General features: G+C 37.9%; 1 protein-coding gene across 2 annotated transcripts in view; it reads left to right on the forward strand.

The window, feature by feature from the left end:
* The first annotated feature begins 1,508 nt into the window (after positions 1–1,508).
* LOC124803400 (tubulin polyglutamylase TTLL5-like) overlaps positions 1,509–13,389 on the forward strand; it is a 220,037-nt gene continuing 208,156 nt past the window's right edge. Inside the window, exons 1-3 of one of the 2 annotated variants that reach the window (XM_047264587.1) lie at positions 1,509–2,128; positions 2,207–2,419; positions 3,822–4,059. In XM_047264587.1, the coding sequence (XP_047120543.1) occupies positions 2,259–2,419; positions 3,822–4,059 (399 nt within the window). In that variant the 5' untranslated portion in view covers positions 1,509–2,128; positions 2,207–2,258. The remainder of the gene's footprint in view (positions 2,129–2,206; positions 2,420–3,821; positions 4,060–13,389) is intronic. The other variant, XM_047264595.1, reaches the window with a different exon arrangement.

Genomic DNA, 13,389 nt, shown 5'->3' on the forward strand with positions numbered 1-13,389 from the left:
CTAAACGTTTTTTCTCCAATGTCTTTATGCAATTCATCTTTAAAGTGTGATTCCAAAACAGTCTTTGTTATTTCTGTGCAATTTGTACGATGCAGCTTCAATCCAATGGCAGATTTAGAATCCCAAAATGTCCCTTTACACAGTTCACCAAGAGGATCACATGTAACAATGGAACAATGTTCTGCAACAAACAAGGATAGTATTCATTCCGCCTTGTGCGCAGCTTCTAATTTTTCATCAGTACTATACAGCTTAAAATCTAATAGCTTTTGCCATTTAGGAATTACTGAGGTCTGAGCTTTTTGAGTACACTTTTTAGTAACACTGTGTCTTGTGATATCAATTAACATGGAGTAAAATTCAACAAGTCAGTAAAGGAACTGAGCTTTGACATCAATGGCTGCAGCTGGTTTCTACCAATATTTAAAATCTTCGATTTTTCCCACTCGCCTTTATGTCACTGAATGTAACTTCGGTTTTGAAATGGCAGATTCATTCTTCATTTCTCACCGTCACAATATGATTGAATTTTCTCATTATGAGGATAGTGAAGGGCGATCTGTTTTAATTTTTGAAAACCATTCAAAAGCCAAGCATCTTTTTTAAATATTTTAACGATGACAACTGTTTATAAAGTCCTGCGTTTTATCTACTTGACATCTTGTGCATGAGGTCAGCGTAAAAAAAAAAAAAAAAAAAAAAAAAAAAAAAAAAAAAAAAAAAAACGTTTAAGACTTGAAGATGGCAACTTAGACTGTTGAAACCGGTTGTCTTAGATTAAAAATTATGTTGAGTTATCTTGGCTCTTGAGTGGTTTATAACAGTCACAGTCACAGTAGTTTACTTAGAAGCAAAGCAAACACTGTTATTATTCCCTGTACAACGGGCCGTCTGAACGACATCGAAAACTCTTGGCCTGGGTATTCCCAGGCTTCTGCGTAGAATCAATACAGAGCACAGCCGCTTAATACAGGTGGCCGCGCGTAGAGTCATTAGTCAGAGTCCTCGCCCTAACAACAGATATGTTAACTGGACAAAAATAAGGAAAATATCTGAAAATTATAATATGTTATAAATTGTTATTTGGCACCAGATTTGGCGCTAGGCACCGAAAATAATTTTTTGGCGCAGCCAGACTCCCTAGATCTGGTGCGAAAAACACCAAGTTGGAAACACTGCCGACGAGCCGGCCACACGGCTTCACACTCTATTTTCCAACGCTGAAGGCAAAAGTCCCTGATTCGAGTCTCAGTCCACCGCACAGTTTAAATCTGTCCAGAAGTTTCAAAGATAGAACTTAATTTTTCTGTTAGTTTTTCCTTTATGAAGAAGACTCGAACATGTATTCAGAACCTTAAAAAAATTGTTTGGCTATTAAATCGCGATGAATGAAACTGTATAGTTCTATGTGTATAAAAGTCCTACAACGTGTCAGACAATGAGTTATCACTCGAAGTGTGTAGTCTTCACTTTCCTTCTTTGGTCAAGTTTTCAAAACAAATCTTTGAATGTGTTTGTCATAGTCCAATATCTTTGCAGTGCGAGTTTGACAGTAGAGATCGCGGCATGCGGGGAAGGAAATTCAAGTGACGGATTACTAGATACATTAGTTCGAACTGTGTTAATGTTTGTGCGGTAAGAAAAATGTTTCAGGGAGAGTAACTGCATAGTTTGTATAATCGGTTTACTTCCCGTGGCGTGCATTTTGGAATGAGTCCTGTTTTACAGCATTGCAGATTAGTAATGATAGTCAAAAAGCGATTAAGAACCTTGGAGGAGGACCGTCCGATACTTTATCTGCAGTGCAGTTGAAAGTAAAATGAGTATTAACGTGCGTGCAACACTTTCGTGCCTCAGAAGTTCCTAAAATTATAATTTTTATATAGATTTAATTCATAAAATCTGCGAATCGTATGAAACAAAATTTAAGAGCGCTGTTTACCACATCGCAGAACTGGATTGCCGTTACGACAGCCTTTTTCCAGAGTTGTACAGGTCTTTGGAAGTATGAATTAAAAAGAAAAGTCATAGCAATAATATTACCGGTGTTAAATCGCCGCATACGTGCCTTTCAGTGTAACGTTGACTGATATAAAACCTGCGGGGCGACAGATACCAGCTTTGACAGGTACGAGTGGTAAAACGCGTGCTATGAGAATAATGGGTTTTTGTTTTCCGTTTAAACCTTCTCATAATATTTGCCTAGGTTTATGATTGGAATCAAAATAAATCGAGCACACATCTTGTAGCTCGACACAATGGAATCGAGGATATTGGAAAGTCACGCTAACCGGAACGAACAGAATGAAACTGACAGTGACGAAGGGAATTCAAATAAAAATAGCTCTTCAGAAGAATCTTTGAACCTGAAACTGAAGGAAATTCCCCTAGTCCACCAAAGCAGAAGGAAACCTAACAGGTGTGTACTCTGAAGTTTGTTTTTGGGGCTTTTACAGTTTGCACCTCTTCTTGAAGCAGTCACTAATCGCAATGTTGGAATCACTTTATTATTACCGTATGCATCATTGCAACAAGTCCAATACACATTTAACCAAAAAATACTTCAGCAGTATTGGTAGCTGTTATTAAACTTTTTCTATAGAATATTTTATTTGATTTTGAGTATATTATCCAAGAAATGTATAAATTCTTGAAGGAAATTTGACGTTAATGGTAACTGTAGATTAAGAGCGTATTAGTAAAGATTACACTAATCTGATGGTCTAAACCACATTTTGAAAGTGAAAGAAGCACCTTTGTTCTAAGAATGTGGATGGTCACCTTCATTTGGTAGGTTCCCTTCATTATCAGGTGATTTGTATGCCACTTCATCTTTACCTTTTCCAGATAATTTCTCTTGCTTAAAGGTCTCCTGATGAGGTCAAAATAACGTCTTTGCGTTCAGTGTACTAGACTAGCAAACAGCCTAATCCCAGCTCTTCATCTGGGTAGTGTTGTGTATGTTTCCCTATCTGTAGTGTATATAGTAAACAAAGGTTAAGTTGAAAGTTTTATTTCCAAACCTATCAACTGTAAAAAGATGATTTCATTTTTGGTATTACTGTTAAGAAGTTTGTTGTCATAAAGTAGACATTGTGAAACGGTACTCATGTGTGTTATTTTAGTTTAGTTTTGTTCTGTTCTGCAAATGCAGATTATTTCAGTAGCATCAGTACTTTAGCAGTGAGAAGAGGAGAAAAGTAGAGCACATAAGTAATACAAAACTGTTTTATATTTTGTGCGATGTACAGCATGATGACAATCTATTTTGACTCACAGGTACTTTTCTGCCGTTCTTCCGTCTTCCCCTGAACCTGAATCCTGCTCCAAAACCAAAACGAAATGTTGGAAATTTTTGTCCAGAATTCCCTTCCTTCCTCTCATAACAAGGTAAGGCTATACATTTTTCTTTCTGTGAACTTTTTATGCAGTACATTCAGATGTATTACATGCGAAATATGTAAAAGAACAGTGTTTTTTGGGTGGCAAAGAAGTCGGTATCTTTGAAGGTCTTTGTTTGACAGCACAGTTGATAATTTTCCATTTCTGTGTGCTTGTCTGTTAGCTTCTCAACACCTCGTTTTCTGTTCTACGTGTTTAGTGAGAAAGAAGTGTCATTATTTCTTCAAACAGGAATTGAAAAACAATTTCATTTGGTCTGTCTAAACACCTCTGTGGGCTTCTGTTTGAGAAAATGGCTGGTAGACACTTTTTTTCTCTGATACATAATTACAAGGTTTTTTTGATATATTACAATTTTATTATTTTGACCACAATCATCTTACCACCAGTTCCAATTATTATAGTTTATTTGTGAATAGATACAGTAACCATCCATCTGAAATAGACAACTTTTGTAGTCCTGAAAAAAACTGTGGTGAAGAATGTCTCAAATGGACTGTCGGGGGTCCAAAAAATGCAGTACTCCAGTTTCGCTGCTGTGCATTGTCAAACCCGCCCGTTGATCCACCGGCAAATGAGCTACATATGACTTACAAAACTGTACAAGCCGAGACAAAACTGCTTGCAGCTATACTGAATGCTCACGGAATGCGGGAGGTAAGTACCGTCTCATTGATTAGCAATGTGAAAATGTAATTCTCTTAAGTATATTCACAAATTTTGCTAAGTGTTACTAAAAAAAATGGGTTATAAAGTAAAATGTTTTTATGGAGGACATTGTGTTATTGTATTTTGCAGTAGTAAAAATACTTGAATTTTGGTAGAGACCTATACAGCTCAGTTTAAGTGCATAATTCTTTGACTAGGCTAGGGTTTGACAATGGCTCCTCCCAGGTTTTAATCGTGCTGGCACTGATCTGAAGTGTAGGTCAGAATGAAGGTTGCTTTTGAAGCTGACAGGTTTTGTGATGGCAAAGCTAATGAGTGTGAATGCAAAATAAAAGTGCTGGAAACAGACTAGCCTGTAACATAGTGTAATGCCTGTCACCATATCATATTTAATCTGCCTTTTTGTATAAATATGGTAACTGTTTGATGGTAGGCTAACTGCAAAGGGGAGGGGTAACAACACATTACTCTTACCACTTAATACGAGTTTGCTTCTGCCATGGTCCTACTATTTTGGAACCATCTTTTATTACTTTCACTTGTATTCCACTGCATATTTGAGCCGCAGTATCATGCTAGGGAGCTGATTTCATTTTAAGTTGTTAAAGGTAAGCCCTAATGATAAAGTATCAAATGTTGCATTTTGCTATGAAGCTTATTTCTATGGCATTAAAAGCTGCTGTTGCAAGGGCTCATTTGTAACAATGCTGTAATGTTTGTCTGGTCACATATTGGCGAGGACAGATACAGGAAGATAGTCTTCAGTATTTTCCTCTTGTTGTGGTTAGATTAAGTGGTTCTAGACTGGTGGCTAACCAAATTATTATTGTTGTTATTGGTATACACAGATCCAAAATATTCTTCGTATGCTTAGATATCTTGGTTGAAGAAATGCAGGAGGATGTTAGCATGATTGGGTACTGAACTCATTAGTCATCTGTTTCATAGGAGTACTTCTGCGCAACTGTCATGTCTTCACAAGATTTTGACATATCTCTGGTGGTACTGCAGAACCAGATAACACCTAGTGTATGGAACTGTGTCAACAGCTCTGCAGACCGATTTATTGATTCTTCACATCCAAAATAAATGTTAATTACCAATTTTGCGTAATTGTGTAAAGAATCAAGATAAAGCAAAATAGAAAGGCTAAGAGCTATTTACAGAGTACAGCGTTTGTAGTAGTTCTGTTACCCAGCTGAAACAAAGGGAATGATGTAATGCGTATAATGAAATGTGTATGGTACAACATAGTGTGAAAATTATTTTATGTGATACTGTGTTGCAATAGTACGTTTTAGTCACCAATATCAGCAAATTCATCACTTTTGATGAAAGGAAGATGAAATAGAATGGCAGGGCGAGCACACGGTTGGAGAATGAGATTGAGGTGTTGGTTAACATGTGTAAGAATTATTGAAAAAAACTTCAAAGTTTTTGGGGCATAGATTTGAAGTAGAAAATAACTGAAAGTTACAGGCCATGTGATTCATAAATTTCCTGTACAATACTCCTATAAAATATCATGTATAATACGAAATAAACAAAAGTATCCATACAAAGAATAACTAATGTGTATAAATTACTGTGCATTGGCTATAGGATAAGTTGAGCACGACTTTTGGAAGTCTTCATAAGAAAAAGTTACACTGTTTGTGGAGTCAATTTTAACAGTGCAGTAAATGAGTACATTCAGTAGTTTACTAAGTAAGCAGGCAAAGCACTCAACATCACTGTGAAAAAATTTGCAGCCCTATTCTGCATTTGCATAAAACATTTACTTCTCCCAACCCTGCATGTATTGTAGAGACCAAAGGTAGCAATGATTTTGTTTACTGGGTGTTCGGAGATGGATAACATTATTAGAGTGTAGTAGGGAAATGTAGAACTTGACTGCTTCCAGAGTATGAATAAGCTTGTTATCTTTAAAGTATACATTCTAACAATTTTTGTTTTGAAATATCCAGTGGAACAAATTAATGGCATTATCAGTGATAAGTATTCTTTCCACACTTGAAGGTTGTCTTATTACCCTGAAGCACACAAACTGTATTGTTACTTATTTCTGCCAGTGATGCAGGACCACCACTGTACAGCTCTGTTTGAAAGTGGACTGTGTACCACAGTAATGAATCTTTGAATCATTCTGAGAGGCTTACCTGAAAAACTCACATGCTAAGAATATTCATCACCAACATCAATTGTCTGTAACATAGGAGTTAGTACTACTATGAGATGGACCCTGGTGGATTAAGCTTGTGTAGTAGGCAGAGCAGCATCATTGAATGCTGTACAAAGTGAGCATTGCTGATGAAAATGCAAGTCTTTGGGTTTCTAATACTGGTTTGCCAAATAATTTTATGTACTTGTACTCAAAAATTTCATTGACAGAATTATTTTGTGGATTTCAGATGTTGAATTCAGAGGTAGTTATGAGCCTTCATGGTTAGAGATATACATACGGGAATATTTGGTATTTCCATATCTGGCTTGAATATTAATTGCCTTGTTATTTTACTGTGCTATTAAGAATCTCTCAGCCTTTCTCAGATATACAATTTGTCTATGTTATTAATACTTAGATTTTAAAATTGACAGCACGTTGGCTATTGTCAACGGTTTATGCAATCTCTGCATAGAGTTATCCTCCCTCGGGTAGATTTAATCATGATTTTCACTCTCCACCTGTATTTTTTCTTTTCCTGTCCCATTTTTTTAGTATGTATGTATCAGGTAAAATCAGAGATGTAATGAAAGTGTGATTTCAGAGGTGTTCTTGATGTGGCTGCCAAAAGATGATTGTCTTCAACTGGTTCCAGGATTACTTTTTTCGATGTCTTAATTGCCCTAGTTACTTTTATAGGAATCGTGTTACAAAACACACATAAGGTCATCATTTGCACCATTTGACGAAGATGACTACGGGTCAGTTGTCAAAATATTGTCAATGAAAATTGGTCAAACTGAAAGAGCAACTGAAAAAAACAGTAATATATGTTGTTCACAGGATTGGTGTCGAAGTGAGTCAATAACTTCTTCTGTATTAATTGCTTTGTGTGCTTCTGGCATGTGAACACAAGACAGATGCACATAATACTTTTCTAGGGGATGAAAGCTTGTCCTTTCTACTTTACAGTTTCACAAGGTTCTGCACTTGTGTGTGTGTGTGTGTGTGTGTGTGTGTGTGTGTGTGTGTGTGTGTACACACTTCAGAGTCATTAACTTAAATGGTCAGTGTGCTTCACTTTTGTATAATGTCCCTGGAGCATCCTGCCCCGCAGGTACTCAGTTTAGTACATACATAATTACCTCAACTTCTCTCTGTGAGCTTTCTTTTGCTCGAAGAGGGACATTGTTCTCCTATAGACATCACTGACTGTCACATTCCCCTGTCACAGCACATAAGTAGAACACAAATGACAGCATTCTTTCGCAATTCTGGGCGCCCACTAAGTGGCAATAGGTGGCTTTTGCTGATGAATAACGTTTTATGCTCCATCGGAACAGGTGGCCTTTGCCATGAATGGCATGAAACATCTGAAAGCAAACACCCTCCAGCATTCAGAAGGAACCAGTCTGGAAGAGGTAGCGATACGGTTTGAGGAATGTTTTCGTGGGTGATCTCGTCATTCTAGAAAGGAAAATGGATTAACACAAGTATGCATGTGTCCTTGGGGCCCATGTCCACCCTCACATGCAGTTTGTTTTTCCTCAGAACAATGTCACCTACCAGCAGGACAATGCAACAAGGCACATAGCTCAGTGTACATGCGTAGCTTGAAGAGCACCAGCATGAGTGTACTATACTCTCCTGGCCACCAAATTTCCCAGATTTAAACCCAACTGAAAATCTGTAGGACCGCCTCGATCGGTCTGTGCGCGCCATGGGCCCTCAACTGAGGAAATTAGCGCAGCTGACAACGGCACTGGAGTCGGCGTGACACAACATCCCCGACGGTACCTTCCTGGACCTCGTACACGCACTTTCTGTGCGTCTCGCAGCGGTCGGCGCTGCAAAAGGTGGTTGTTCAGGGTTTTGACACGTGTTTGCGTTGTGACTAGACGTTGTTAACTGTTGTGGTCGTGTATTTACTCTCGCAGATTTAATACGGCGGAACGTTATCCTTGATCGGACAACCCACAGATGTACTGCCTAGTCAGTGTCCAACGGGCACATTTCGGCGATCAGTCATGTCGCCATCGTCGTGTGCGCTGACGGACTATGAACCGGCAGTACACTCATGGACTGTTGAACAAATACGCCGGAAGAAACTGAGGTTGCATCACATTAATCCGGACCTCCGGGTCACACGATTTTTTTTTTTTTATGCTCCGAAAGAAGTAGCAGCCACAATGAACGACGACAATAAATTTAAATGTAGCCAGTGCCCAACTGCCATACACTGATCTTGGTGTGGTGTCGCTTAACAAGTCAACGTGGATTGTGAGTTGTACAGTTCTGTATTGCTACCAATGGTTGTGAGTGTAAAGTGACATCGAAGAGAAGGAAGGTGGTAGTGTCCATGAACATAAATTTAGATGCGGTGCAGAGGATGCCCCGGGAAAAATTATGGCCAACCATTTGAGTCCACAGACGCAGTTTGCACACTGAATAAAGAAACTGGTGGAAACGTCGACCCGTGTGAGATCGTTAGACTTTTCAGGCGTTCCAAGGTGCTTGTATACAGGTGTTAATGACGTAAATGACTGGCCACGAAATAACGAGGATTTGTAATTAAGTAACTGCCATTTCTTCCGCTGCAAACATTGACGATTGTGATGTGTTAGCTAACAATTAGTGAACAATCTGAAGACATTGACACAGACAGAGATACTATTGTTTTTTAAGAAAGCTGACCCTGTATTTGCATTGATGGAGGTTTCTCATACGACTATCCTGAGTTAGGTTCTGAATAGTTTCCCTAAATCACTCTAGACAAATGCCGGGCTGGTACCTATTTATAAGGTCATGGCTGACTACTTGTCCCCTCCTTGTCATACTAAATCTGTTAAATATGTAAATGCCTGTACATCTGAATTACGTTATTGTTAAGTTATAATACCAGGACATCTACAACATCCGTGTAAAAGTGACCCACGGATTACTATTACAACAACAATTAAAACGCGTGCGTAATGTTGTGGTACAAGGTACGGATATGGCTCACAAAAAATTATTATTTCAGTGTATAACGCTCACTTTGTTCAGTATCTGATAAAATTTGAGGAAATACGTAATTCATATGCTTACGCGAAAAAACTTTGACACTCAACCCTTGTCATTCTAATTTTTTCTGAATTTCTAGGTTTCCGATAATCCATATGAGCTACGGTCCCACTTAACCCAGATAACGAAGTTCCACGGTAACCCCATTTTGAGATGTTATACAGGGACTGGAATTAAGTTTATTGTATTCCAAGATTTGCATCATGTGTTGCTTAGGAAACCAGAACTAATTGTTAAATTACAGGCTGAGACGTACAGGCTCTTTCAACGTAATTGGATATAGTGTAATGACCGTACATGCGTCCCTTATTGCGAGCCAGTGACCGTGCAGGAAATATAGTGCGCAGTTATTTTTGATTTCATGAAAACGTGCTGCCGCGGTGTGGTCGTCAGTAGACACGGCTTGTCCAGATCCGCTGTGAAGATTCGACGACCACAGAAGCTCTGTAGGAATCTTGCGCAGCGGCTCACACTGTTGGCAAGGCACCCAGTCCGCGGACAACCTTGGAGCATCCAGTCGATAATATCTTACGCTGCAGTGCGAATCCCGTACTTCGTGTACTATAGAACACGGAATGAAGGCGCACGCAGAGGACAAGAGTTTTGTTTTCCAGGGCGAGGTGGCATATTGCCTCTGCATCACTGGGCTGCTAGGGAAGAAGAGGTCAAGCGGCAACAATTTCTTACACAATGCCAGCTATGAAATTAATTTACGCACTTAAAAATAGTCGGTGGATGATGTTGCATTAAGCTCTACTGAAGCCATTTCTTCCCAGAGCTACGTACACGCAACACAGTTTTTCACAAAATGCGGTCAAAATAAACGTATCATACAAAACTCATCACGCAAGTGTTAAAAGGCATTCAGAAGTTTTGTTTTTCATATTTCGCAGTTAATCTAACTCTTCGCGAAAAAGTAAATTACAGGAAACTTAGTGTTGCGTGTATACAACACCGAAAAGATATTGGTTATAATTATCGTGCTTGTCAGAGTGCCAACTGACAACGCTGTTGCTTCCTACAAAATGTTAACTTGAGTTCTTGCTAAGAAATGAGATCGTTGTCGGATTTCCAGAGTACGATATCCTAGGGCAAACTTTTGACTATTTTAGTGTCCTAAATTTTTGTTGCCCCAGAAAATTAAATCCCATATTACAAAATAATGTATAAATAATGGAATTACTTCAAAGAAACATATTATGGACTCCGCATTTAAGCTATCTTTGATGTGAAAACCGAAACTATATAGGTGCGTGGGAAGGAACAGCTCGACTTCCGCGGTGTCTAGCCTTTTTATTTGAAAAGCGCACGTAGAAAGTTCCATGCTACTATCACAAGGCCGCGTCTTTAATGCCTTTTCATCTCCAGACCCAGCAATGACATCCTCACTTTTAACTTTATGACCACTGTTGCCATACGTTTGATCACCACTGACGCTTTCCTTTAATGGTGTTAAAATTTCCGTCTGACTTAGACAACAATCAATGTGTAACACAACTATACACTAAGGACGATTCAACTTAATTATTCTGGTAATCGACCATGGATATGCCAAACAGTATTTCAGTTTTTCTTTTTCTTTTTTTGTTTTCATGCCTGTTGGATGTTTAATTTCTCATATAGTTAGATTACGGTAAGAAGTCCGTCTCTGCCTCCTAATATTTTACGTGTAACATCGGCACAAGCCAAACTATTGGCTTTATGCACGATTTAGATCCTCGCTTCAAGATCTCATGGCATGGCAGGTATTTCAGCAGGTAGCACCATTCCATCTGTAGAGAAGTATCGATATACAATTTAACGTCGCACAAAATACGGACACCGACATCTAGTGGTGGCTCTTAAGTAGCATGGCGAAGTCTTGTGTTGTGTGTCAGTTCGGAAATAACGTAATACGTGTGTGTGAATGTCTCTGATCTTTAACCAAACATCATTTCTGTCGTAATTTGTACCATACCTGCTGATCGGCAGGAAGCGCGCGAACCCTTGAACTATCAGCATTGGACAGAAATAAGTAAACATATCGCCTTTCACGCCCCTTCCCCATTCGGCGGTCACATCGTCCTTCCTCTGCTCCCCGCCCGCCGTAAACCAGTCGGATTTAATCTGTAACAAAGCCTTATTACATAACAGTAAGTAATGCCATTTCTTTACATGTTGCCAAGAAAGTTAGTGGGCACAATTATGACTCAAGAATGAAAACGATATTTCGACACCATAACGTAAATGGCTCGAAGAAAATCATCAAAAAACATACGAAAGACGCTCTCAGAACGTTGAGAAGACCAAACTATTGGCATTATGAACGATTTAGAACCTCGCTTCAAGATCTCATGGCGTGGCAGGAACTTCATCAGTTAGCACTATTGCATCAGTAGATAACTATCGATATACGATATAACGTCGTACAAAATACCGACGCCGACGACTAATCGAATGAAAAACATCCCCATTTCGATATATCGGTGCCAGAAAGTTAGCTTTATAATTCAGATTGTAACTCATGATTCATGTGTTCTTTTAAAACTGTGAGGAGTGGGTTTTATGAATTGCCAAAAAAATTAAAGAAAATCATTAATTATACATAATTTTACATGCAAATAGAAAGAGCTTAGCAAAAAATATGCATGCAGCTAGTGAAAAAGAAACAGAAAAAAACATCAAAAATCAGTTTATTAACGTTTTCTGCAGTTAGTCTACTTTGAGCAGAAATAACTTCACCTGCTTTTGAAAATAGTTTTTTCTAGTTTGAGTTATTTCCTTCTGGATTGTGAATCAATTATTTTCCAACTGCCCAGAGGGTAACACTCATAATTAATAAATATACTGATAATTCTAGGAAGTGTCTTCAATGTATAGAGTTTTTTAGCTTTCATAGTTCTTGCACGATATTGTGGTGGCCACTCCACAGGGAAAATTCTATATCTAAAAATGTAATAATTTTTTGTTTCTTTATTTTGTTATTAATAAGCATATTTTAACAGATTAGATTTTGTTATATTAAGGGGAGTAGGAACACCCTATCCCGACAATGTTAATCTTAGTTACTTGGCTTCCCTGTATTTCAGGAACCACTGTAGCCATCGACATGAAATTTTTATGTTCTGAGTCTACTGAACTACAGTAATGGCATTTCAGTAACTGATTTCGGAAATACAATTTTTTAACTACACAGTTAAAATTTTGGGTACTTTTTGTATGTTGTAAATAATTTTAAATGTTCTTAACATTATGTTCTTCTTTAGTTCACTGTCTTCATGTAAACTGGCCCGCCACATATTTTACAACACATATTTACCTAACACACTTGTTAGGATCTGTAAATCTATCGCAATATAACCTGACCTATCATTTACATCACTTTTATTTTGAGAAAACACTGTATCACAATGCTTTATTTTAATCTTCGAAGCACTAATGAGTGTTTCTCTAGATACTGAAGAATTTCATGTATTTCATTGTCTGTAACTTCGCAAGCCACATGTTGAACACAGTGTTTGCTTTTATATATAATCATTTTATTCGGAAAATTGCAAATTTTATAATGAGATAAAAAATCCGAAAGTTTGAAAAACAATTTTTCCCCTTTCTAACTCCCCTTCAATTATATTGTTATTAAGACATCTGGTGAAGCAGCAACATCTGTCCAAGTCTGAAGATTCCTGTTTGCTTGTTGGCTTCAGTCAACATCTTATTCAGTTTCCTCAAAATGTCAGCCTTAACAACAGGGTTTGAAAATTAGGCCTCTTCGAATCTTGGTTCCAATAAAATTCTAAGTGTGAAGATTGACATGCTCACTAGTTTTTGAAAACACTTGGTCATTACTCCAATAAGACTTTAAAGAATTTCTTCATTAATAACTTAAACAAATTTATTACTAATTACAAGGAAAAACATACATATCATCTTAGTTTCATTGCTAAAGGCCCTTAGGCTACAACTCCAACTTCATTCCACATATTTTTTACCATGGGAATTGTTTTATGACTTGTATTCTTTAACTACGGTCGAATTTTCATCAACGAGCCCATAGCCATCTGCCCCTGATCATAGGTTTTCAGATGCTGGGAATTCAAATGAGCTTTTAAGTT

This window comes from Schistocerca piceifrons, chromosome 1 (genome assembly GCF_021461385.2).
Source record: "Schistocerca piceifrons isolate TAMUIC-IGC-003096 chromosome 1, iqSchPice1.1, whole genome shotgun sequence".
Taxonomy (NCBI): Eukaryota; Metazoa; Arthropoda; class Insecta; order Orthoptera; family Acrididae; genus Schistocerca; species Schistocerca piceifrons.